The sequence below is a fragment of the Thalassophryne amazonica genome, chromosome 12, assembly GCF_902500255.1.
Source record: "Thalassophryne amazonica chromosome 12, fThaAma1.1, whole genome shotgun sequence".
Lineage (NCBI taxonomy): Eukaryota > Metazoa > Chordata > Actinopteri > Batrachoidiformes > Batrachoididae > Thalassophryne > Thalassophryne amazonica.
Genome location: NC_047114.1, coordinates 15,211,894 through 15,239,821, shown reverse-complemented (window position 1 = coordinate 15,239,821; position 27,928 = coordinate 15,211,894). Strand labels below are relative to the sequence as shown.

General features: G+C 40.0%; 1 protein-coding gene across 1 annotated transcript in view; it reads right to left on the bottom strand.

Moving 5' to 3' along the window:
- The window catches only part of LOC117521439 (glycogen debranching enzyme-like), a 211,854-nt gene that overhangs the window by 48,701 nt on the left and 135,225 nt on the right, over window positions 1-27,928 (bottom strand). The window contains 14 exon segments of the mRNA XM_034182736.1: window positions 4,690-4,799; window positions 4,802-4,812; window positions 5,047-5,101; window positions 5,104-5,148; window positions 7,824-7,999; window positions 8,220-8,353; window positions 8,576-8,593; window positions 10,111-10,229; window positions 17,623-17,753; window positions 24,734-24,848; window positions 24,851-24,879; window positions 25,056-25,168; window positions 25,252-25,376; window positions 25,554-25,704. Of these exon segments, the coding sequence (XP_034038627.1) occupies window positions 4,690-4,799; window positions 4,802-4,812; window positions 5,047-5,101; window positions 5,104-5,148; window positions 7,824-7,999; window positions 8,220-8,353; window positions 8,576-8,593; window positions 10,111-10,229; window positions 17,623-17,753; window positions 24,734-24,848; window positions 24,851-24,879; window positions 25,056-25,168; window positions 25,252-25,376; window positions 25,554-25,704 (1,332 nt within the window).

Below are 27,928 nucleotides of genomic sequence, written 5' to 3'. Positions count from 1 at the left end.
TAAAGAAGAGGTATGAAGAGAAAGGAAGCGAGAGGAAATTTATGAGTAGCTGGACACAGGATTATCCGTGGCTGGGGCACAAGGAAGAGGACAACACAATATAGTGCCATGTCTGTGGGGATTTTCCTTCAATTGCGGACCAGTAAGTCATTTTTAAATGTTGAAATAAAAGAATTTGATTTCCTTTATAAAATACATACTGGAAAATGATCATGCATTGAACAGTGATGAATTCAGAAAACACAGGAGAGAAGCAGATGCATATTGGCATTTACCAATTATTAAAATTTTTCCCCGATTATGAACAATCACAGGAGAGAACATTATGAGTTATATCTTGGTTAACAGATTAAAAGGCTAGAGGCTATGCATGCAATATGTAAATAAAGTTTATTTTTTGGAAATTGAATTTTACCACCCACACAGGAGAGAAGCAATTTATGAAAACGTGTAATTTCAGTACTTCCACAGTAGGTATTTCCTAATTAATCAAACATGCAGTCATTGTAAACAATAATAAATAAGCTTAAATTTCACAGAGTTGAACAGGGTGAGAAGAATAACAGTATTAATTTTTCATGAAGTGATATGTCACAGAAAAGAAGATGTGATGAATATTTAATCTGAATCTCAGTCCCAGGAAATGTTGAAATATAATGATTTTTCTATTTCAGCTGCAATTCTTATGTTGGAATATTAAAGTTAAAGTACTTACAAACAAAAGAAGTATGACAGGTTTTTATTAAGTGACAAGTCAGAGCAAAGTATATGTGATAAATATTTAATATGAATCTCAGTCATGGGTTGTCCGGACAACCAGCTTTTCCTATAGGACAAGTCAACTGCCAGGGTTACTTGTCCTATGGACAAGTCACTAAAAGCTTAATGTCAATGTTTGACATTTCTTGTACTTTTGTTTCAAGTGTTTTGGTAGTATGGCCAAAGCAGATGGTCACACCAGTGGGCCTGGTCTGCTTGAGGTTTCTTCCCATTGTCAAAAACACCTTCAGAACTTTGATAACGTTATACCTTTGTTACATCAAGTCTAGTTGTTGACTTTATCTGAATGCTGGAGTCACTGAATCATCCTCTTGCTAATTCCAGAAAGCTGGTGTAAGTTTACTGACTGGGACCAAAAAAAAAAAAAAAAAAAAAAGAGAGAATCTCACTCCACTATTAGCAGCCTTACGCTTCCAGCATGACATAGAATCTGGGATAAAATGGCACTAACTGGTTTTAAAACTAGTGGACTTACTCCTGCATACGTGATGCTACACTGGTATGCTGAAGTCTGTGGCTCAGTCACTTTTGGAGCTATGTGACTGGGTGAAGAGTGTTGTTGTTATATGCAGGTGACCGTGATCACGTTGTTATATCTGAGCGGTATGTGTTATATCAAAACTAGGGCTGCAGCTATCAAATATTTTTGGAATCGAGTATTCTATCAATTATTTTATCGATTATCGAGTAATTGGATAAAAAAAGTAATTTGTATTTTTAAAACTATCAGTTGTGGCAAGGCTCTCCCTAAGCAATGGCACAATGTCCGCTGTGCCATCATGCAGATTTTTAAGTTTAGGATGTTCCTTCTCTCTGTTTTCCAGGTAATTACAGTCACTTGCCCAATTCTGGATCATTGCCGGTTCCAGATCACTGCTGTAGTATTTGGCCCCGCTGTTTTTCGTAATCAGCGCAACTAAGCTAATACTTGGTACCAATGGAAAGACTGATGTTTGTCTATAAACAACCATAAGCTCGACCGGATCCAGCCATCCTTGTGATCAGTAGAGGAATCCAAACATCCCGGTCTCGTGGTATAGAGGGTTTTCAATCACATGACCGATTTGCTGCAGGACAGGTGCCGTCTCCATTCTGGATTACAAGGAGGCTGGCGCGTGATAGAAAAATAGAGAGAATGTACGGTTATTACGAGGCTTTAAATCCTCGAGAAAAAGCTATTTATCGTGATAGATGTGTAGCAGTTGGTTCAGTGGATCGTATCTTATACCAGATAGTGAATTTAGTGGTGATGTAACGAACTGGCCCGACAGTGTCACACTGCGATATTGTGAACTAGGAAGCTGCCGACCAGGTCAGCCTCGCCGGCCTCCTGCAGAGCATCACAGCGGAGCTCTGAAAGCAGAGGTCGTCTTGAAGTCCTGAGCGATTTCTCTCACCGGGCGCTAGAAGGGCCAGCTTGCGGATCAGCAGGTCGGTGCTCGAGGACCACAATGTAAATAAGCAACCGTATTGGAAGCGATCTTGTGTTATCCTTGGTGGTATTTTTATGTATTCTTATATAATTGTATTGCCGAATAAAATAAAATAATATTCTGGGAGCAGTGGATTTCTGGTAGCGGCGGATCTCTCTCAGTGCCACGGTGCTGTGAGGCTTCTTTACACTGACGTTGAAGCTTCTGCAATTGTTCGCCAAATGCACGTAGCGTATCACAGCGGCCACCGCGTCATAATCCAGAATGGCCGCGGGACACAAAATGACGTGACCGATACGTCACATGAAAACCCTCTATAAACACACTGCTTCACTTTAAACGCATAATACGAGGTCTGTCCATAAAGTATCGTACCTTTTTATTGTTTTTCAAAAACTATATGGATTTCATTCATATGTTTTTACGTCAGACATGCTTGAACCCTCATGCGCAAGCGTGAGATTTTCCACGCCTGTCGGTGACGTCATTCGCCTGTGAGCACGCCTTGTGGAAGGAGTGGTCCCGCCCCCCTCGTCGGATTTTCATTGTCTGGAAATGGCGGAATGAAAAGGACTTTTTTCCATCAGAATTTTTTCAGAAGCTGTTAGAGACTGGCACCTAGAAACCATTCGAAAAATTTATCTGGCTTTCAGTGAAAATTTTACGGGCTTCACAGAGAATAAGGACTTTAACTACAGGTTAAGGACCCCTTTAAAGGACGGTCGGTGCGCTGCGCTGCGAGCTGCGACGATGCGGCACAAACCACTGGATCATTTCTAAGTTGATGGCTCTGTGGATACGAGACCGTCGTGTGCTCTCTCTGGTTATCACAAGACCTGGACATCAGCCATTTTCCGGCAGATTTCACTTTTAACAAGAGATTTTGTCATGGAAAGCCGCGCGGAGGCTTCGCGCGTCACGACCGATTCGCTGATGAAGCGAGACAAAGGAACACCTCTGTTTCGGAGTGTCAGACGACAAGTTGGGACATGTCCAGCTCTCCACAAGTTCTTTTATACTCACTCGACTGGTAAGCACTGAAAGCCGAGATAGACAGTGGTTTGTGCCGCATAGCCGCAGCTCGGCGCACCGACCGTCCTTTAAAGGGGTCCTTAAACCTGTAGTTAAAGTCCTTATTCTCTGTGAAGCCCGTGAAATTTTCACTGAAAGCCAGATACATTTTTCGAATGGTTTCCAGGTGCCAGTCTCTAACAGCTTCTGAAAAAATTCTGATGGAAAAAAAGTCCTTTTCATTCCGCCATTTCCAGACAATGAAAATCCGACGAGGGGGCGGGACCACTCCTTCCACAAGGTGTGCTCACAGGCGAATGACGTCACCGACAGGCGTGGAAAAACTCACGCATGCGCACGAGGGTTCAAGCATGTCTGACATAAAAACATATGAAAGAAATCCATATAGTTTTTGAAAAAAAATAAAAGGTACGATACTTTATGGACAGACCTCGTACGTCCGTTTCAGATGATCAGCACACACTCTTTCTCTTAAAAGCTTTATTTTACTCAGCATGTGGCTTTGTAAACTTGTAGCATCGCCTGCTACATTGATTAGCGCTTACATTAGTTATGGGCATGCTCTACGGTCTTCTTCTCGATTTTTGTGGGAACATTACAGTGCCACCTGCAGGCCTGGCATATGTACTACAGCTTTAAATGACGCTTCAAGGCAAAGAATTTCCCTCAACAATTTTTGTAACCGAATTATTCGAATTACTCGAGTAATCGTTTCAGCCCTAATCAAAACTTTGTGATGCATGTGTTTATGTCAGTGTGATAAGCAAAGCACAGAACATTTCACAGCGCCTGTTGTCCCAGACAGAGATACGAAGACCTTAGCTTTACCGGTTTAGACTGTATGCAAATGATGACAATTTTCGGGCATGTACGCAAAACATTTAGGTCAAATCCAGTCTGTGAAATTAAGTGGTCTGAGGACAGGCATCAAGGAACATTCCATCCCAGTGCACTTAGTTTTTTAAATGAGCTATATGCATAAAAATAAACTTACACTTACTGTTGACAATTTATTTGCACGTTGGGTGGGTGTGTACCATTTTGTGTCAACTTATGTTGTGAATAGTCACTTTAAAAATAAATTGAATTTAACTGAATTGTTACAGGGCATCACAGTGGCTTTGTGTTTAGCACTGCTATTGCCTCACAGCAAGAAGGCCCTGTGATTGCTTCACACAAGGTCCTTTCTATGTGGAGGTGGTATGTTCCGTCCATGTTAGTGTGGGTTCCATCCGGGTGTGCTGGCTTACTCTCACCTCCAAGGACATGCATGTTTGGTGAACTGGAAGCTTTACATTGACTAAAGGTGTGTGTGGGTGTGAATGTGTGCCCTGTGGTAGACTGATGTCCTGTCCAGGATGTAGTGCGACTCTCACCTAATGACTGCTGGGATAGGCCTATGTCTATAATTTGTCCTCCGTTTTAGAAGAAGAGTTCTTCCTACCTGAATGCACTGCAGCCACCACCAGACAGCATCACGACAGTTGTATCTGGCACAGCGACCCTCGCCAAGCAGGTTGGGGATCAAACCATGACGCAACGTACCCGCAAAGCCAGGATGATGTTACTGTGAAGACCATGAGAAGAGACGTCCATTACGTTTAATTATTCTGGAGGCATTTGAAAGGTGATAAATAACAATTACCACCAGTTCAATTCAATACAACTTTATTTAATCAACTGACTGACCTACTTACTAATCAACCTACTTACAAATTATACTGCAGGGACACAGTTATTCATGAAGCACAGCAGGCTACAGGGTAGATTTTAACACAAAAATGCACAAACACACACTTACCGTGCCTCAATATGTCTCCCAGTGAGAAGCATGAGTCCTCTGAGAGCGATAAAGTGTCCCTGCCCCAACAACGGAAAATCCCAGAGGAGAAATGAGGAAGACCTATAAACAAAAATCAATCAGTCCAATAAATCAGGTGGCGATTGTGCCGTTTAATAATTCTTTATGCTAATACCTGAAAATTCTTCAAGTCAACATTACAAGATTAGAAAACAGATTCACTTTCAATGGTTTGAAAGGATTTAGTCTTAACTACTGAAACTCCCCTGAGCCCTATCTTGATCTGCTGTGAAGAATCTGAAGCGCATTGTGAGGGTGCAATCAGGGCATAACTAACTCCACTAGGGTTAGTTATGCCCTCATAGTACAGAAACAGCATTAGTGAAGGTTACAAATGATCTTCTTATGGCCTCGGACAGTGGACTCATCTCTGTGCTGTTCTGTTAGACCTCAGTGCTGCTTTTGATACTGTGACCATAAAATTTTATTACAGAGATTAGAGCATGCCATAGGTATTAAAGGCACTGCGCTGCGGTGGTTTGAATCATATTTGTCTAATAGATTACAATTTGTTCATGTAAATGGGGAATCTTCTTCACAGACTAAAGTTAATTATGGAGTTCCACAGGTTCTGTGCTAGGACCAATTTTATTCACTTTATACATGCTTCCCTTAGGCAGTATTATAGACGGTATTGCTTAAATTTTCATTGTTACGCAGATGATACCCAGCTTTATCTATCCATGAAGCCAGAGGACCACACACCAATTAGCTAAACTGCAGGATTGTCTTACAGACCTAAAGACATGGATGCCTCTAATTTCCTGCTTTTAAACTCAGATAAAACTGAAGTTATTGTACTTGGCCCACACAAATCTTAGAAACATGGTGTCTAACCAGATCCTTACTCTGGATGGCATTACCCTGACCTCTAGTAATACTGTGAGAAATCTTGGAGTCAGTTTTGATCAGGATATGTCATTCAAAGCGCATATTAAACAAATATGTAGGACTGCTTTTTTGCATTTACGCAATATCTCTAAAATCCGAAAGGTCTTGTCTCAGAGTGATGCTGAAAAACTAATTCATGCATTTATTTCCTCTAGGCTGGACTATTGTAATTCATTATTATCAGGTTGTCCTAAAAGTTCCCTAAAAACCTTCAGTTAATTCAAAATGCTGCAGCTAGAGTACTGACGGGGACTAGAAGGAGAGAGCATATCTCACCCATATTGGCCTCTCTTCATTGGCTTCCTGTTAATTCTAGAATAGAATTTAAAATTCTTCTTCTTACTTATAAGGTTTTGAATAATCAGGTCCCATCTTATCTTAGGGACCTCGTAGTACCATATCACCCCAATAGAGCGCTTCGCTCTCAGACTGCAGGTTACTTGTAGTTCCTAGGGTTTGTAAGAGTAGAATGGGAGGCAGAGCCTTCAGCTTTCAGGCTCCTCTCCTGTGGAACCAGCTCCCAATTCAGATCAGGGAGACAGACACCCTCTCTACTTTTAAGATTAGGCTTAAAACTTCCTTTTTGCTAAAGCTTATAGTTAGGGCTGGATCAGGTGACCCTGAACCATCCCTTAGTTATGCTGCTATAGACATAGACTGCTGGGGGTTCCCATGATGCACTGTTTCTTTCTCTTTTTGCTCTTATGCACCACTCTGCATTTAATCATTAGTGATCGATCTCTGCTCCCCTCCACAGCATGTCTTTTTCCTGGTTCTCTCCCTCAGCCCCAACCAGTCCCAGCAGAAAACTGCCCCTCCCTGAGCCTGGTTCTGCTGGAGGTTTCTTCCTGTTAAAAGGGAGTTTTCCTTCCCATTGTAGCCAAGTGCTTGCTCACAGGGGTTCGTTTTGACCGTTGGGGTTTTACATAATTATTGTATGGCCTTGCCTTACAATATAAAGCGCCTTGGGGCAACTGTTTGTTGTGATTTGGCGCTATATAAAAAAATGGATTGATTGATTGATAGGGGGGTGCAACAGCAGGATGAGGGCACAAAGAAAACTGTAACTGTTCTCAATTAGTCAGGACATATTTTGGGCATAAGAAGAAGTGAAACCATGTCATTCTCTTTAAGAACGGAGGGCACCAGGTGCACAGTTATTTAGACAGACACAGTTCAAGGGTCTGCACCACCAAGGCTCCTTGAGGTGAAGGACTATATCTTTCCATTATCTGTTACTAATATTGCATTCAATGGTTGTTTTCAATTCAGTTTACAAGCAGAACGGACGTGCATCATGAATTCACTTATGTACAGCAAACCTGAATATTTCACCTTATAAACACCACAACACTTTGCTTGACTTTGCGCCTTGCTTTTGGTGTGTCTTCTATGGCATAGGTGTCAAACTGATTCCAGAAAGGGCCAAGAGGATGCAGGTTTTCTTGTAACCACCAACTCCAGCAGGTAATTTCACTGATGAGCTCTTCCCATCTGCTCAAAGTGATGTTCATCAGTGAAATCACCTGCTGGAGTTGGTGGTTACAAAGAAAACCTGCACCCTCTTGGCCCTTTCTGGAATCAGTTTGACACCTATCTTCTACGGTGTAATCGGTTTATGCTGCCACACAATATCATTGTGTCAACATTGTGCCTGGACACACCTCATTATTAGACCAACATTGGTGAGCACAATTACAGTACATTCGTTTTCTTACATGATGTGGGCGCTGGGTGTGAAAATGATAACATCGGTTGCACACTAGCAGTGGCACTTGCAATGTGCACCACTTTGATAGGACCTGTAATGTTTTGTGCAAGGTTACCTGCAGCCAGTGACACACAACACTGCTCCTTTTGGCCTGTAACTGGACTGAGGCGATAGGGGATGCTTTCTAATTGATCAGAAATTGGAGGGAGGGCTGGGAAGCGTCCAACACCACACATCTGAATTGAACCCAGTGCCAAGTGACGAAGAAAGGTCGATCCATTCTGGATGAAACTATATATACATGAACAAGTAAGGAAACAAGAAGTTACATCAAAAGCAGCTTCAGAAGTCACTTGGACACAGTTCCTAAAATTCAGCTTTAAATTTTAATTGCAGATATCAACAACACTCTTCTCCATGAGTCTCACAAAAATTCCTTCAGTAGATTCTACCACACAACATGTAACTATTAAACAATGTCATAACTTACAGTGGCACACAAAGACCCTACCTAGACATGAGCTTGACTGTTGCGTCCAGGGCAGTAGTGTAGGTTGCTACCAAGATGGCATCAAAGTAAGAGGGGATGAGGTAGCGAGGAATGTGTTTCAGGTAGCTGAACATGGCCTCCAGCCACTTACCAACCTATGGGCATAAAGGAGTCATGCATGATCTGAGGATTAACTTTACCATGTTATGACATTTAAACTTGCAATGATAACTATCTTTTTTTTTTTTTTTTTTTAAGAGCTATGTCACATCAAACTGGAGCTTAATTCATCTGTATGAGCTGTATTCTAGACCAAATGAGCTGTCAGAATTTCCCCAATAGCACATTCCCACTTTGATCATATAACATCCAGCAACCTGACACAAGTCCCCTCCAAAAGCATAAGTAATGGAATGCTTTGGTGTTATACCCGTAAATAATCGGTTTTAATAATGGCCGAGTGGATCCTTGTCATTTGATATGTCCCGTGACGTGGATTATTCATACTATTTGCTGTTGTTTTTCATTGACCGTGCAATAGTCCTTTTTAACGCGCAATTTTGATGCTATATGAAATTTGCACTATGGGGGCGGTGTTTAGCTAAAGACAGCTGTGTTTGTTTTGCTGACAGACGAGGATTTGAAGCAGCTAATTGACGCTGCTAATTCTTCCAACACACACACATACACACACGCGCACAAAATCAAGTACTACACGTAAGCCGTCTGGAGGCATGAAGAGCTGTTCGGATAAAAAAAAAAAAAAAACTAATTTCTGATGTAATTTTTTGCTGGACTGAGGAACTACACAAAGTCTTTTTTTTGTTGTTGTTGTTTTTAGAAGTACACTTCCAAAAATTGCATTCACTGCACGGCATCACAGACTAACTGTTTTTCCAAGTTGAATGAGAAAAATTTTGGACTCCAATTTAAAGTTCATGTTGGACTGTTGACATCAAAACACCAGTGGAGCACCAAAATGTAAGTCCCTTTTCTGTTGTTTATAAATGAATAAAATATCAAATGACAAGGATCTAATTTAGCCGTTATATAAAAGAAATAATGAATGTTTTTTCATGCTTTCAATGGAAAATATTTAATTTGGTGAAAGCAAACCTCATGAAATATTCATACCACTGAACTCAAACATTTATTTATTTATATATATATTTATATTTATTATTTGTATATTATTATATGGCTGTGACGCTACACGCGCTCTGATTTGCGGGCCGATATTTTCCCACATCCGACTGGTTACCATGACAATTGAAACGTGTATCCCATTCTATATAAAACAGAAAGCTATAAACACAATTAGAAAAACCAAGTTGGACATGAACATACTCCATAAATATCTAAACAGCATCAGAAAAAAGACACACAGATTGAAAGCTTACCAGCTAACGAATGGACCATCTGTTCTCAAGTTCTTTATTTGAGGTGAAGTGAACAGGTCTCTGACTATAAGTCAGCAGCTTTCATATTTGGGCGATAATTATATATATATATATATATATAATATATATATATATATATATATATAATATATATATATACACACACACACTGGTGTACTGGTGTACACACAAACCCAAAGTTTGATCAATCAATATGATCTTAATATGAAAAACGTTAAATTACTCAGCACAATTTTAGTGTGTTCATGATAATCAGTTGTACAAAGAAGGCAGGTGAGAGGTACTGAACCAAAAGCATGCATCAACAGACAGAAGCAATATTGAACATACTGTATGTCACATAATTTCACAAAATACTTGTAGTGGTTAATGAGGGAATCTAAAAAAAAAAGACATAACTGTCTCTTTTTGAGATTTATGGTTTCCAGCAATTTAACTAGAATGTTGAAATGGTCGTGAGGGTCCTTTAAGGTTTACCTCTGTAAGTGCCTCCTCTGGGCAGGAGTTTTGAAGCAATAGTCTATCAGCCAGTCCCCTTGTCTCAGGTTAGCACACAGAGGATGTCCGAGGTCATTGTTGGGACGGACATCAGCCAGCACTGACATCACACCTAAAATTAGATGGCACAATTTCAATGCACACTTATCATATTTGACAGTAAACAAAGACTCCATCATACTCAATATGATGTGAAGTTAAAGTCAACAGGTTTGTAACATTGCCACAACAAAATCTCTTCATTTCATTTTGGATAAATACCATATCCGTGCCTTGTACCGCTGCCCTTCAATCATCCACCCACCCTGTTTTCTAGATGAAAGTTGTTTAACCACCTACCCGAAATGAAAATTAATTTAGTAACCACAATATTGTAAAAAGCAAAATATATTAGAGCTTTACAAAGTTTTGTTCTTTGTTTTCCATCCTGCTTGTGTATGACGTCAACGGTTTGTGCTGGTCTTTCTTTAGACTTAGAGCACTGCAACCAGCGTCCCGCTAGCCATGGCTGCGTATTGTGAATGACAATATTTATCCTTTCTGAGCATTTTATCAATAACATGACTTCCTGTGTGGTTACGTGTTCTAGCATATCATCTAAGAAGTCTGTGCTCCAGTATTTCCATTGAATGAAAATTTCATTTAATTTGTTCTGTTAGCACTTTTAACAGCTACTGGTAGCTTGATGACTTTAAGTCAAGTCAGTTCACGATTTCTGAGGAAATAAGGGTTATAATTTTTAGTACCCGCACCAAAGCAAAAACACACCCAGCCATCCCAATGATTATGTCTTTGCATGAAAAGGGTGGGCATGATTTTTGTATATTTGGTAGAGGATATTACAGGAAATGTTTAGTGACTTTTCACATTCAATATCTGGGTTATTAATGAGTAATTTCAATTTTTAATTCATTGTTTACATGTTAAAAATACCTACTAAATCTCCCCGCGGAACTAACCAATTATTACATTGATTACAAGCAATTTGCCAATGGCAAGCTCCGTAACATAGCAGCTTGGTGACATGTGGTGACAACATGGCTTCCTACAGTGAACAGGAAGCTTCGTCTTTGGATGAAGAAAAAGTGGATTTTGTGTGCATCTTCCCACCCAAATGTGCAAAGTCGTACCATTTCAGAGATGTGCATTTTTTTTTTTTTAGAATACCTTCCAAAATGTAAGATGATATTGCAAGGTTTTGAGTATATTTCTTATTGTTACATGGGAAAAAAGGTACCAGTAGATTCAGTAGATTCTCACAAATCCAACAAGACCAAGAATTCATGATATGCACACTCTTAAGGCTATGAAATTGGGCTATTAGTAAAAAAAGTAGAAAAGGGGGTGTTCAATAACAGTAGCATCTGCTATTGACGCTACAAACTCAAAACTATTATGTTCAAACTGCTTTTTTGTAGCAATCCTGTGAATCACTAAAGTAGTATTTAGTTGTATAACCACAGTTTTCATGATTTCTTCACATCTGCAAGGCATTAATTTTGCTGGTTTGGAACCAAGATATTGCTTGGTTACTAGTGTGCTTGGGGTCATTGTCTTGTTGAAACACCCATTTCAAGGGCATGTCTTCAGCATAAGGCAACATGACCTCTTCAAGTATTCTGACATATCCAAACTGATCCATGATACCTGGTATGCGATATATGGCCCAACACCATAGTAGGAGAAACATGCCCATATCATGATGCTTGCACCACCATGCTTCACTGTCTTCACTGTGAACTGTGGCTTGAATTCAGAGTTTGGGGGTTGTCTCACAAACTGTCTGCGTCCCTTGGACCCAAAAAGAACAATTTTACTCTCATCAGTCCACAAAATATTCCTCCATTTCTCTTTAGGCCAGTTGATGTGTTCTTTGGCAAATTGTAACCTCTTCTGCACATGTCTTTTATTTAACAGAGGGACTTTGTGGGGGATTATTGCAAATAAATTAGCTTCACACAGGCGTCTTCTAACTGTCACAGCACTTACAGGTAACTCCAGACTGTCTGTGATCATCCTGGAGCTGATCAATGGGTGAGCCTTTGCCATTCTGGTTATTCTTCTATCCATTTTGATGGTTGTTTTCCCGTTTTCTTCCACACGTCTCTGTTTTTTTTTGTCCATTTTAAAGCATTGGAGATCATTGTAGATGAACAGCCTATAATTTTTTGCACCTGCGTATAAGTTTTCCCCTCTCCAATCAACTTTTTAATCAAACTACGCTGTTCTTCTGAACAATGTCTTGAACGTGCCATTTTCCTCAGGCTTTCAAAGAGAAAAGCATGTTCAACAGGTGCTGGCTTCATCCTTAAGTAGGGGACACCTGATTCACACCTGTTTGTTCCACAAAATTGACAAACTCACTGACTGAATGCCATACTACTATTATTGTGAACACCCCCTTTTCTACTTTTTTAATAATAGCCCAATTTCATAGCCTTAAGAGTGTGGATATCATGAATGCTTGGTCTTGTTGGATTTGTGAGAATCTACTGAATCTACTGGTACCTTGTTTCCCATGTAACAATAAGAAATATACTCAAAACCTGGATTAATCTTTTTAGTCACACAGCACTACTATTATTCTGAACACTACTGTTCTCCCCTCTCAGATTATAATCCCCATTTCCATTAAAAAACAATTTTTTACTGCTTTTCATTTACTGCTTTATACATCATGCTGTTTGAAGGTGAACCAGGTCATTGAATTTTAATATTTTGATTTAAAGAATAGTGAAGTTGTATTTTTGTAACTGGCATTATGAATGATCCTTATGGCTCTTTTTTGTAGTATCGATAGTGAATGTAGCGTACATTTATAAGTATTGCCTCAAACCACAGTAATCTCTGGCCCAGAATATATTTGGCTTTACATTACCTTTATATTTGGCGTGAGATTGCCAGTTTACACCAAGAAACTTAATTTCATGAACTCTTATATAGCCACACCATCTATTTGTACCTGCACTTGAGTTTCCTTATTACAGTTGCCAAATATGATTTTAGTTTTACTTAAGTTTAATGATAATTTGTTCCTACAGAACAAAAAATATTTGTGTCATCTGCAAACAATGCTAGTTTTAATGTTTTTGATACCTTGGAAATATCATTTATATAAAGAGTAAACTGTTTTGGACCTAGTACTTGTGGTATCCCCCAGGGATACCACAAGTAATGACCAAGCATGAGGATATACTTGTATACTCTCCCATCTTCACAAATTGTTTCTTGTTTCCAAGGTAACTTGTCACCCACTGCAATACTACCCCAGAACCCCATATGTTCAAATTTATTGATTAGTATGTTATGACTGACTGTGTCAAAAGCTTTTTTAAAATCAATAAATACTCACACTGCATATTGTTTGTTATCTGTTTGATCTGAATCCGTATTGACTGTCCGAAAGTAGTTTATGTTTTTCTATAAATTTATCTAATCTGTTGCTGAACAGTTTTTCTAGAATTTTGGAGAACTGTGGAAGTAAAAAAAACAGGCCTGTAATTTGTAATGTGGTGTCTAGCCCCAGTTTTATACAGCGGCACAACTTTTTCTAGTGTCATTTTGCTTGTAAATTTAAGTATAAATTACAGATGCATGTTAGTGGTTCTGAAATCCCATTGATTATTTTTTTTAACAACTTTCATATCAATTTAATTGTAATCCATAGATGTTTTATATTTACATGTATTTATGTATTTAATATCTATGATTTCTTTTCCTTCCACTGCTGTAAGGAACATTGAGCTAGGATTCTTGTCAATAATGTTATCATTCCAATCCTCGGATGACAATGGATCAGGGATTTTTTTCTACCAGGTTTGATCCAACATTCACAAAGAATTTGTTTAAAGCTATTAAACATCACTTATTGTCCTTTTTTAATGTTATCAATAATATGCAGGGTAACTTTGATGTTTGGAGCCACTTTTAATTATACTATAAGTATGTCTCATATTGCTTTAATATTACTTTTGTTATTATTTAAAATTGTACTATAGTATTCTTTCCTGCATACTCTTATAATATTAGATAATTTATTTTGATATTTTTTATGTTTGTGTTCAGCCTCTTTAGTTCTTTGCTTTATGAATTCTCTCTAGAGTGTGTTTTTCTTTTTACAGAAATTTTGCAGTCCCTTTGTGATCCATGGTCGATCAGTGTATTTTTGTTTTTTACAGTAGTCAATCAATCAATCAATTTTATTTATATAGCGCCAAATCACAACAAACAGTTGCCCCAAGGCACTTTATATTGTAAGGCAAGGCCATACAATAATTACGTAAAAACCCCAATGGTCAAAACGACCCCCTGTGAGCAAGCACTTGGCGACAGTGGGAAGGAAAAACTCCCTTTTAACAGGAAGAAACCTCCAGCAGAACCAGGCTCAGGGAGGGGCAGTCTTCTGCTGGGACTGGTTGGGGCTGAGGGAGAGAACCAGGAAAAAGACATGCTGTGGAGGGGAGCAGAGATCAATCAAGTAGTGGACAGTTTTATCATACATAATGTGAACACTCTTAAAAATTGTTGTAGGGTGGGCACAAATGGGATATTAAACCCAGTAAATACTACAGTATCTCTATTTTCAAAGGCCAGCTCAACAATGACTGATTCTTTAGAAACAATGAAGCCTTAATCAGGTACACTGCAGATTTCAAGTACTCTGAATAGTTGGAGCAACTCAGAACACTATGTGGCCTCGTAAAAATCAAAAGCACAGCTCTTCCAGGAATTCTGAAGGTGTGGTGTTTCCAATTTGGCCTGCTGCCCCACCACAGGTGGCCAATTGCAATCTATGAGGTGCCTCTATCCCATGTCGAGTGTGGGGAGAGACTCAGAATGCACAACTGAGGAAGTGGCTGGGCCTACCAAGGTGCCTTAGTAGAATAGGGCTCTATGGGAACAGAGCTCTTTCCTTGCCAACATCAAAACTTGTGAAGGGGTTCAAATGCGTCAAAGCAAGACTGGAAATGATGCTTAAAGAGTCTAGAGGATCCCCTGGGTGAGAGATAACAGGTTAACCCTGGAAACAGGGAAGAAGTGGGACCCAGTCTCAGCGACTGCAGAAGCAAAGGTTGCTGTCCAACACAGAGATACTGTGGACCAAATACAACCCCAAATCCAATGAAGTTGGGACGTTGTGTAAAATGGAAATAAAAACAGAATTCAATGATTTGCAAATCCTCTTCCAACCTATATTCAATTGAATACACCACAAAGACAAGATATTTAATGTTCAAACTGATAAACTTTATTGTTTTTGTGCAATATTTGCTCATTTTCAAATGGATGCCTGCAAACATTTCAAAAAAGCTGGGACAGTGATATGTTTACCATGTGTTACATCACCTTTCCTTCTAACAACACTCAAGCATTTGGGAACTGAAGACACTAATTGTTAAAGCTTTGTAGGTGGAATTCTTTCCCATTTGCTTGATGTATGACTTCAGTTGGTCAACGGTCTGGGGTCTCCATTGTCGTATTTTGCACTTCATAAGGCGCCACACATTTTCAATGGGCTACAGGTTTGGACTGCAGGCAGTACCTGCACTCTTTTACTACGAAGCCACACTGTTGTACCACGTGCAGAATGTGGCTTGGCATTGTCTTGCTGAAATAAGCAGGGATGTCCCTGAAAAAGATGTTGCTGGATGGCAGCATGTGTTGCTCCAAAACCTGGATGTACCTTTCAGCATTGATGGTGCCATCACAGATGTGTAAGTAGCCCATGCCATGGGCACAAACACACCCCCACACCATCACAGATGCTGGCTTTTGAATTTTGCACTGCTAACAATCTGGATGGTCTTTTTCCTCTTTTGTCTGGAGTACACGACATCCATGATTTCCAAAAACAATTTGAAATGAGGACTCATCAGACCACCGCACACTTTTCCACTTTGGTCTGTCCTTTTCAAATGAGCTCGGCCCCAGAGAAGCGGCGGCTTTTCTGGATGTTGTTGATGTGTGGCTTTCGCTTTGCATGGCAGAGTTTTAACTTGCACTTGGAGATGTAACGGCGAACTGTGTTAACTGACAATGTTTCTGAAGTGTTCCTGAGCCCACACAGTAAGATGCTTTACACAATGATGTCAGTTTTTAATGCAGTGACACCTGAGGGATCGAAGGTCACAGGCATTCAATGTTGGTCTTTGGCCTTGCCGCTTATGTGTAAAGTTTTCCAGATTCTGATCTTCTGATTATATTATGGACTGAAGATGATGGAATCCTTAAATTCCTTGCAAATAAACATTGACAAACATTGTTCTTAAACTGTTGGACTATTTTTCACAAATAGGTGATCCTCGCCCCATTTTTGCTTGTGAATGGCTGAGCCTTTTGGGGATGCTCCTTTTGCACCCAATCATTACATTCACCTGTTTCCAATTAACCTGTTCACCTGTGGAATGTTCCAAACAGGTGTTCTTTCAGCATTCATCACTTTCCCAGTCTTTGGTTGCTGCTGTCCCAGCTTTTTTGAAATGTGTTGCAGGCATCCATTTGAAAATGAGCAAATATTTCCACAAAAACAAAAAGTGTATCAGTTTGAACATTAAATTTCTCGTCTTTGTGGTGTATTCAATTGAAAATTTGTTGAAGATGATTTGCAAATCATTGTATTCTGTTTTTATTTACATTTCACACAATGTCCCAACTTCATTGGAATTGGGGTTGTACTACAAGTGAAAGGGAAGCATACTCACTTACAACCTCAATTCCAAAGAAGTTGGGACATTGTGTAAAATGTATATAAAAACAGAATACAATGATTGGTAAATCCTCTTCAACCTATATTCAATTGAATACAACCACAAAGACAAGATATTAATGTTCAAACTGATAAAACTTTATTGTTTTTGTGGAAATATGTGCTGAACCTGTTGGACAATTTTTTCATGCAGTTAAAGAGGTGATCCTTGCCCCATCTTTGCTTGTGAACGGCTGAGACTTTTGGGGATGCTCCTTTTATACCCAGTCCATGACACTCACAATTAGTGTCCTCAGTTCCGAAACACTTATTGATGGGTTGTTAGAAGGAAAGGTGATGTAACACAGTGGTAAACATACCCACTGTCCCAGCTTTTTTGAATACGGTGGTGCAGGAATCCATTTCAAAATGAGCAAATATTTGCACAAAACAATAAAGTTTATCAGTTTCAAACATTAAATATCTTGTCTTTGTGGTGTATTCAACTGAATATAGGTTGAAAGAGGATTTGCAGATCATTGTAGTTTCTGTTTTTATTTTATTTTGGTACATCAACCACTGCAGAAACCATTGCAACCACAGGCTCCTAGAGAAGAACAGTGAAGGCTTCCAGCTCAACCAACCAACAATCATGGCGACAGCGGGTAAGCTACCCAGGAATGTAACACTGCGTGATGTCAACTCAGTATTTTTACACAACTGCCAACCAGCATTTTTTATTACATACTGTACATATTTTAGAATGTCAGTAAATCAAATTTGAAGCTGCATCTAGTTTTATATGTGATCGTAGACCTACCTTGCAGTCCAGCGTATTTCAGACTTTCCCATCCTGGGATGTTGTAAGAGCCTCCACCATCCTCCTGTTCTTCAGCATCGCATCGAAATAGCAAAACATTCAGGTCAGCCAGAGTCAACTTGAACATCAGCCTGTGAACACAGACACAGAAAAAGAATTCAAATGAAGCATGAGCAGTTTACGCACATGATAAGCCATCAGATAGAAATTAAATAACATATTGCCTAATAAGTGAAAGCCTTAAGGGAAAATTCTATACACAGCTGGGACTAAAATAAAGCACCCTTCCCTTATTACTTAGTGGACAATCACATGGGCTGTTACAATCAAAGATGCCAGAGTGACACAAGTTCGGCCACTTTACATTTTGCTGGCCTCTACCAGATGTAGAGGCCAGCAAAAGCCGTAAAGTCCCTGATGACTGAGCCTGGCATAATGTTTTAGGTGGTCTTTTCAAGTTGAGTTTTTTTTCGACCACATCCTTCTGTGTTCCTCATCCCTCGGTCAGCGGTGGAAACTCTCTTAGTCTGGGGTGCATGTTAAAAACATTGCTGTTGGAGTCACAGATTTAACTTCGTCTGGTTGTTAGTACAACTGCGAACAGCGCAACATGTTCGCGGTGCACAAGGATATTTTTAAGTGTGATGGAAGCAACTGTTCCACCGGCAACACTGGTTGTCGGTGGAACGGTCCCCCTAAAAATCGGTCTCCCCCGATGACGTGGTTCACAGATTAACACTTCGTTTCTGCTTCAAACTGCACACCAGTCATCATCTATCTCAGTGACAGATATCTGAAGCTTCTGTACAACAATCATTTCCACATAAATTCAGCATTATTTCATCATAAAAGGCGGTGGAAGCGATCAGAGTGCTGCGGCTAAATGAGCTGCTACCTGATGCGTTCACTGCGCGTCGGACATTTCAAAGTGTCACAGAATTTCGCCTTGTTTCTGCTTAAAACTGACTTTATAATTATTTAAGAGATTTTACCTTTATCATTTGATAGTTAAAAATCCATTAATCCATCTGATTGCTTTGGGTGAAGAGACTCTGTCTCAGACGTGCTGCTGTGGTTCGAAATGACGCATGTGCAGATGCAAAAGGTGGACCAATTTTTAGGGGGTGGACCGTTTGATCTGCGACACCAGTACAGGAAACGAAAACCGCCAGTAAACAATGTCTTACTGCTCCTTCCGGTGTCTAACAGGAAGTTCACCCAAAAGCAGCGCCAGGAATAAGTGGATAAAGCACATTTAAAGCAACTGGGGTTGACCAAAGTGCCGTACACATTAAAAACACGATAATAAAAAAAATGCAGCAATTACAATAACAATAATACTAAAATACATAACACAGTGCTACAAAATAGAATAAAATAGAATGAAATTCATTAAAATTTAATTACAGTTTTGCCAGAAGCCGACTTAACTTTTTATTAAAAGCCACGAAGAAGAGCTGTATCTTTAGAGAAGATTTAAAAACCTTGATCGATCCCGCAGAGCGGATGTGTCAGGGCAGGTTGCTCCAGAGCCTTTGTGGTCGCCGCCACAAATTTGTTTGCCTTAAACACCACAACACACTGTTGCCTGAACCAAACAGCCCCTTGGACAAAGACGCTCTGACTCACCCTTGGTCAGGCCGTCTACTGTATGCTTTCAATTCAATTCAATTTATTTTCATTTATATAGCGCCAAATCACAACAGAGTTGCCTCAAAGCGCTTCACACAGGTAAGGTCTAACCTGACCAACCCCCAGAGCAATAGTGGTAAGGAAAACTCCCTCTGAGGAAGAAACCTCAAGCAGACCAGACTCAAAGGTGGGTGACCCTCTGCTTGGGCCATGTTACAAATATAAATTACAGAACAATTCACGGACGAATATACAAGAAATACTATTGGTGTACAGGACAGGAGGGTCGCCAACACAAATACAACTCCCATCTCTGGATGGAGCTGCACCTTAAACAGAGAGAAAAAAAGAATCAGGCATCAGAAAGACAAAAAATACTGTATAATTTGCCAGCATTAACAACAAGAAAAACAGAAGAAATACTAAGGTGATCGCCGGCCACTAGCCCTAAACTTCACTAAAAGACCCAGAATTCAGGTAAAGTTGAGGCTGCAGCCCGCTCCAATTACTAATAAATGAATTAAAAGAGTAAAAAGCATAAAACAAAACTGTACCACTATGCTAGCCATACGTATGAAAGGGAAAATAAGTGCGTCTTAAATATGGACTTGAAAATCTCCACAGAATCTGACTGTTTATTGATGTAGGGAGATCATTCCACAGAATAGGGGCACAATAAGAGAAAGCTCTGTGACGCGCAGACTTCTTATTCACCTTAGGGACACAAGTAGTCCTGCACCCTGAGAACGTAAAACCCGGGACGGTACGTAAGGTTTAATTAGGTCAGCTAGGTAGGGAGGTGCCAGTCCATGAATAATTTTATAGGTTAGTAGCAGAACCTTAAAATCTGATCTCACTGGGACAGGAAGCCAGTGAAGGGATGCCAAAATGGGTGTAATGTGGTTGTACTTTCTGCTTCGTGTCAAAAGTCTGGCTACAGCATTCTGAACCAACTGGAGACCCCTAATGCTAGACTGCGGTAAACCAGAAAATAGAACATTGCAGTAGTCCAATCAAGAAGAGATAAATGCATGGATCAAGGTCTTAGCATCAGCCATAGACAGGATCGGATGAATCTTCGCTATATTTCGCAGGTGGAAGAAAGCAGTCCTAGTAATATTTCTAATGTGGAGGACAAAGGACAACGAAGGATCAAAAATTACCCCAAGGTTCCTCACTTTGTTAGTGTGATGTATGACACATAAGCATACTCCGTGGCCTGCTGTAGATTCCTAATGTTACCCTCCCTGTAGAGCTCTATCTAAGTTTGCAGACAAGATGGCGGCACCTTACCCAGTAGGATGGAGGCCGTCCGGCATCAGTAAGCCATGGCGGCTCCAGAACGAAGGCCAGTTATCAATAAAGCTAAAGCCATGCTGTCTACAAACTGCGCCAGCCACCTATTTAACAATGTCAGCCTGCTAAAAGCCTCATCAGTACCCCGGGAGGGGAGGGGACCAGAGACTATTAATCGATGCTAACACATCGATGCTTTTCCTTTCTTTCCTCTTTCGCTGATCATGCTGACATGACACAGGATATGCATGAGTGATCACAAAGTATTGCTGGTAGCCCTGTACTGGGCGGGCAGGACATGGTTCCACATGATTCTGATGCTCTTCAGTGGTGTGTACTGTATCACAGAGATACTATATTCTTATTGCCCCTAATGGAAAATAACTGAATTAATATACCAGACTCTACACTGCTGTCTTCTCTACTTGTAAAACATAAAACATTCTTTTTATGTGGTGCCGTGGTAGTCGAGTCAAAGTTGAAAATATTTCAGTTTTGACAGCAAGTGCTGTCACGTGTTGCTGGTAAAAATACCAGTCCTCCAATGTACAACCCCAATTCCAGTGAAGTTGGGACGTTGTGTGAAATGTAAATAAAAATAGAATACAATAATTTGCAAATCCTCTTCAACCTATATTCAATTGAATACACCACAAAGACAAGATATTTAATGTTCAAACTGTTAAACTTTGTTTTTGTACAAATATTTGCTCATTTTGAAATGGATACCTGCAACACGTTTCAGAAAAAGTTGGGACAGGGGCAAAAAAACACTAGGAAAGTTGATGAATGCTCAAAGAACAGCTGTGTGAACAGTCCACAGGTGAACAGGTTAACTGGAAACGGGTGAGTGTCATGATTGGATATAAAAGGAGCATCCCCAAAAGGCTCAGCCATTCACAAGCAAAGATGGGGAGAGGATCACCACTTGAACTGCGTGAAAAAATAGTCCAACAGTTTAAGAACAATGTTTCTCAATGTTCACTTGCAAGGAATTTAGGTATTCCATCATCTACAGTCCATAATATATTCAGAAGATTCAGAGAATTTGGAGAAGTTTCTATACGTAAGCAGCAAGGCCAAAAACCAATATTGAATGCCCGTGACCTTCGATCCCTCAGGCGGCACTGCATTAAAAACTGACATCATTGTGTAAAGGATCTTACCGCGTGAGCTCAGGAACACATCAGAAAACCACTGTCAGTTAACACAGTTGTCGCTACATCGACAAGTGCAAGTTAAAACTCTACCATACAAAGTGAAAGCCATACATCAACAACATCCAGAACACGCCACCACCTTCTTCTTGGGCCCGAGCTCATTTGAAATGGACAGACCAAAGTGGAAAAGTGTGCGGCGGTCGGATGGAGTCACATTTCAAATTGTGTTGGAATCATGGACGCCATGTCCTCCGAAAAAAAGAGGAAAGAAGACCATCCAGATTGTTACCAGCGCAAAGTTCAAAAGCCACATCTGGGATGGTAAGGGGGGTGAGTTAGTGCCCATGGCAACTTATACATGTGTGATGGCACCATCAATGCTGAAAGGTCCATCCAGGTTTTGAAGCAACACATGCTGCCATCCAAGCAACGTCCTTTTTCAGGGACATCCCTGCTTATTTCAGCAAGACAATGCCAAGCCACATTCTGCACGTGTTACAACAGCGTGGCTTCGTAGTAAAAGAGTGCGGGTACTAGACTAGCCTGCCTGCATTCCAGACATGTCACCATTGAAAATGTGTGGCGCATTATGAAGCGCAAAATACAACAATGGAGACCTGGGCTGTGGAACAACTGAAGTCGTACATCAAGCAAGAAGGGGCAAGAATTCCACCTACAAAGCTTCAATAATTAGTGTCCTCAGTTCCCAAATGCTTATTGTGTGTTGTTAGAAGGAAAGGTGATGTAACACAGTGGTAAACATACCACTGTCCCAGCTTTTTGAAACATGGTGCAGGAAATCCATTTCAAAATGAGCAACTATTTGCACAAAAACAATAAAAATGTATCAGTTTGACATTAAATATTGTATCTTTGTGGTGTATTCAATTGAATATAGGTTGAAGAGGATTTGCAAATCATTGTATTCTGTTTTTATTTACATTTTCACAAATGTCCCAACTTCACTGGAATTGGAGTTGTAGGTTTTAATCTGAACATTGAATTCAATGAGAACTTATTATCCTACAGACAGGAGAAATTCAGAGTAGAAATGTGTTGACTATTCAGCTCATTGGAAGGACTCAACCTCTATGTGTGAAGGTTAATTGACAAATGCAAATAGTAATTCATTTACAGTGAGGCAAATAAGTATTTGATCACTATCGATTCAAGTTTCTCAATCTACAAAGAATGGAGAGGTCTGTAATTTTTATCGTAGGTACACTTCAACTGTGAGAGACAGAATCTAAAAAATAATAATACATCTGAAAATCACACTATGATTTTTAAATAATTAATTTGCATTTTATTGTATGAAACAAGTATTGATCACCCACAACCAGCAAGAATTCTGGCTCTCACAGACCCTGTTAGTTTTTCTTTAAGAAGCTCTCCTATTCTGCACTCATTACCTGCATTAATTGCACCCTGTTTGAACTCATTACCTGTATAAAGTCACCTGTCCACACACAATCAATCACACTCCAACCTGTCCACCATGGCCAAGACCAAAGAGCTGTCTAAGGACACCAGGGACAAAACTGTAGACCTGCACAAGGCTGGGAAGGGCTACAGGACAACAGGCAAGCACCTTGGTGAGAAGACAACTGTTGGTGTAATTATTAGAAAATGGAAGAAACACAAGATGACTGTCAATCTTCCTCGGTCTGGGGCTCCATGCAAGATCTCACCCTCATGGGGTAGGATGATTCTGAGAAGCCCAGAATTATACAAGGAGGACCTGGTCAATGTCCTGAAGAGAGCTGGGACCACAGTTGCAAAGATTACATTAATAACACACTACGCCGTCATGATTTAAAATCCTGCAAGGCAGCAAGGTCCCCTGCTCAAACAGCACATGTCCAGGCCCATTTGAAGTTCACCATGACCATCTGGATGAACAAGAGGAGAGTGGAGTTGTTTGGAGGATGAGAACAACCGTCCCAACTGTGAAGCATGGGGGTGGAAACATCCATTTTTTTGGGGGTGCTTTTCTGCAAAGGAGAAAGGACAACTACACCATATAGAAGAGAGGATGGATGGGGTCATGTATCATGAATTTTTGGCAAACAACCTCCTCCCTCAGTAAGAGCACTGAAGATGGGTCGTGGCTGGTGACTTCAGCATGACAGTGACCCAAAAACACACAGCCAGGGCATCTAAAGAGTGGCTCCGTAAGAAGCATTTCAAGGTCCTGGAGTGGCCGAGCCAGTCTCCAGACCTGAACTCAATAGAAAATCTTTGGAGGGAGCTGAATACTTGAAACCTAGAAGATCTGTATGGAGGAGTGAACCAAATTCCTTGCTGCAGTGTGCAAAACTGGGTTAAGAACTACATGAAATGTCTGACCTCTGCAATTACAAGGTTTGTGTACCAAATAGAATGTGATTTTCTAAATTTTGTTTTTAGATTCTGCCTCTCACAGTTGAAGAGTACCTATGATAAAAATTACAGAACTCTCCATTCTTTGTAGGTCGGGAAAACTTGCAAAATCGACAGTGAATCAAATACCTATTTGTCTCAATGTACACAAATGTTCTTCAGAATCCTTTCATGAATTTTTCTTCGATCAAAAAAGAGCTTTTTATGTTTATGTTGAAATGAACAAATACAAGCCGACATCAAACGTATGCACATCTACTAGACAGTCAAAGGATATGGGGAGATGAGGCTACATAGATGATGTCAGGAGTGAAACAGTCTCACGCAAAGTTCTTTACGCTGACTTCAATTTTGTAATTTGAAACCAAACTAACCAGACCAAAAGTACAAATGTAGAAACATGGACTATGTGTCAGACCTTGTTGCGGATTTTCAAGACGGAAAATGCCCTTAAATGCTGAAATACTACATATATTTCAATGACAAAGTAGTTAACTATCTTTGGACACTGTAAAATCAGAAAAAGGTCAAATTTCATCTGCAGTCTAATGAAGAACTGAAATATGAAGTCTATTCCACAAAAAATGAGATGAAGTACAGTGATGAATACAACATTTATTATTGTCATGAAATATTACAACTGTGAGCTCACTGTGCTAGAGGCATCTGCAGTATTGCTGCTGGGTTTTCATCTGCTTCACCTGCCTCTTCTGTACTTTGGGCTGAACTGGGTCAGATAATGCCTCAGTACCCCAAGATCTGTTTGGCCTTAGGATCCAAACTAACCCTGTAAGGAGTCAGGAAAAGAAAAACAGAGTCATCTAAATATGAATTATGTAAAAATGTATGTGTGTAATCAACATCCATCCAAATGCACAAGTTGTTGAAATGACAAAAGCATCCATTAGAAAAGTGAAAATGGCAGCGGGTCAATGTCTGTGTTGGATTTTCTGTGGGTTTTACCTGAACACAATCACACTGCCTGGTGTCAACTTTTGAAATATGATCTCCTGAACAAACTCTGACCGGCCTTTAGATGTAATCCCAGCTTGTTTCACTACAGAGCTCTCCTGCAACTATGACAGTGAACATATAACTGGAAAGTCCATTTCTAAGAATTAAAAATAGCACTCAAAAAAATCAATATCAGAACACTTACTGATATATGCTCTTTAATTTCCACGGTGTATTCGGGCATACCGTTGATGTAGCTGGCATCTTTCTTGTAAGTCCCACCATGACGTTCCACTGTCCTTGCCTCCAGTACCACCTCCTCGATCTTCCCTGAGAAAGGAGTATGAAAATTCTGTTCAACCACCAAGTTAAAACATGTGCTTCAATGCCGTCAGACTGTACAGGGATTGGAGCAAAGAGAAACCAGCATTTGTTTTCATGACCTCTTAGGAACACAGGGAAGGCTTTATTTTACTTCTGATGCAGCTGCCTGTGAAATCATCCTACCTTGTATGAACATGGGTGGAACGCTGCTGTCATACTGATGGGTTTTGGGGTTCCAGAAGGCAGTCCTGCAAACTGCCACCACAGACTGGTGGGTGCTGGGACAGTGACGAGTGACAGCCACAATGTCTGCATCAACCTGGTCTACATACACCTGGACAGGAGACAGGAGGGATAAGCGACAGCTGACCAAAGGCCACCAAAAACTGGTGGAAAGCCTAAAACGTGCAGCATTTCTCATAAATACTGTGGACATCCTCAGAAAATTTCAAAGTCAACACTGTCACCACAAGTTGCTCTGCTTCATTCACACAGTAAGTAAACCACATAAATCTCTTGCTGATACCAATTAATCATAATGCATTCAGTCCTGGTCACGGCACCCTAAGTACATCAGTTCAAATATGTTTAGAAATAAATGCAAACAAACCAGTTTTGTATCATCAAAACATTTAAAAACTGTACAAAGCTATTGAATGCAAACAACAAAACAAAATGCTTTCATAAACGAATTAACTTAATTTAACCAGTTAGTCCCATTGAGATCAAGATCTCTTTTGCACTAAGGTTCCATTCAGCTAACCTCGATGTCTTTAAATTCAATTGAATTAAAAATGCAGATATAACATATACTTGTATACTGACATGATCATACAAGAAAAACTATTCAGTCTCCCATGTGTCTTCTGGCAAATAGTTTTTCTTTTTTTCAGGAAGATTGCTATTTGCTGTGATATAAGAGACAAAACTCGCGCAATGGTTAGCTTCCTCAATTACCCCCACAGAGGCCATTCAGAGTTGCCATGCGTGTCTTGATCTGTGTCACTCTTATTCTTCTTGCACAGTCACCATGTTTTTGAGAACTCCAATCAGATTTACCATACAGCACCACAGTTTTATGTATTTCTTAGATTAGATTTTCTGAGATTAGATTGAACTTTACTGATCCCTTGGGTGGACTCCCTCATGGAAATTGAGGCTCCAGCAGCATTGTATGTGAAGCAAATGAGGTCTAGAAACACAGTGACTTGGAAAGGCTCATGGATCTCTCCTTTGACTTGTGTAAATAAAACCTGGTCTGAAAGTGATGAGTGACTGTAATTTCATCAAAAGTGAGGATATATGTTGTCCAGTATACATTTTATTTATTTTTTAATTTCAGGTTATGAAAGCATTTTGCTTTGTTGTTCTGTTCAACAGCTTTGGAAATTTTAAAAAAAATATTTGATTATACAAAACTGGTTTATTTGCAATTACTTCTGAAGATATTTAAGCTAAATACCTAAAGTGGTAAAGTGCTGGCAATCGTGACCAGGTCTCTATGTGGTTTACAGAAAAAACATTTTAATGTGAGCACAATAGTAGACCTACCAGTTCTTCCCCTGTGTTTTAGCTCTGGGAGCATTTGCCGAAGCTGCACATAATCACATCCAGCACACTACAGAACTGTCTTGTGTTCCGTATAGCAACCACCAAGACAAAGAATCAGTCCATCCCCACTTAGTGTGCTGAGCTGCACACTGGATCAGGGCCAAAGAAGCTTCCCACATAAGCTGACATTCCTCCTCAGAGTCTCCCTAAGTAATTGAGGAGGCGATGGTTTCGTGATTAAGTGTTGGGCTTGAGACCAGAGGATTCTTGGTTCAAACTCCAGCCTGACCAGAAAATCACTCAGGGCCCTTGGGCAAGATCCTTAATCCCCAAGTTGCTCCCGGTGTGTAGGGAGCATCTTGCATGGCAACACCCTGATATCGGTGTGTGACTGTGTCTGTGTGAATGGGTATTCGCGAGGCATTATTGTAATAAGCTTTGAGCGTCTGATTCACATGGACAAGCGCTATATAAATGCATTCCATTTACCATTTAAACCTGCCATTTGACACAAAGTCAGTCCAGAGATACCCAAGGACTCTCAAAGACCTATTACCAAAGACAGCCAGTCATCCATCGCCTTAGGCCACTGGATATTTTCTAGTGGCCTAAGAAGGCTGCATTTCATATACTGGTGTATCAAAAAGGGTGGACTTGTAACGCTCTGGTTAATTTTCTGAACATCAGACGTAATTTCTTGGAGAAGAGAAGACCTATCAAGACAATCCTGGTGGTCATTTTAAAGCTTAGGTTGTTCTCTTTCCAGTGATATGTAACATGTACATTAGGACATAAATCAAGGAACTCCTGGTCTGTTGAAATTATTTGTCAGGGGTGGACTTGGCGGTGGTGATTCATTAATTCAATAATTCATAGTCTTTTTTTCTTTTTTTTTTGCCCAGATGTCTTTACATATGGTATATTATAAAAGAACAGGTTCTTCAGAACATTTTGACACCAGTTCCACAGATTTTGCATGAAAAGTGACTAAATAATGCTTTATTTTT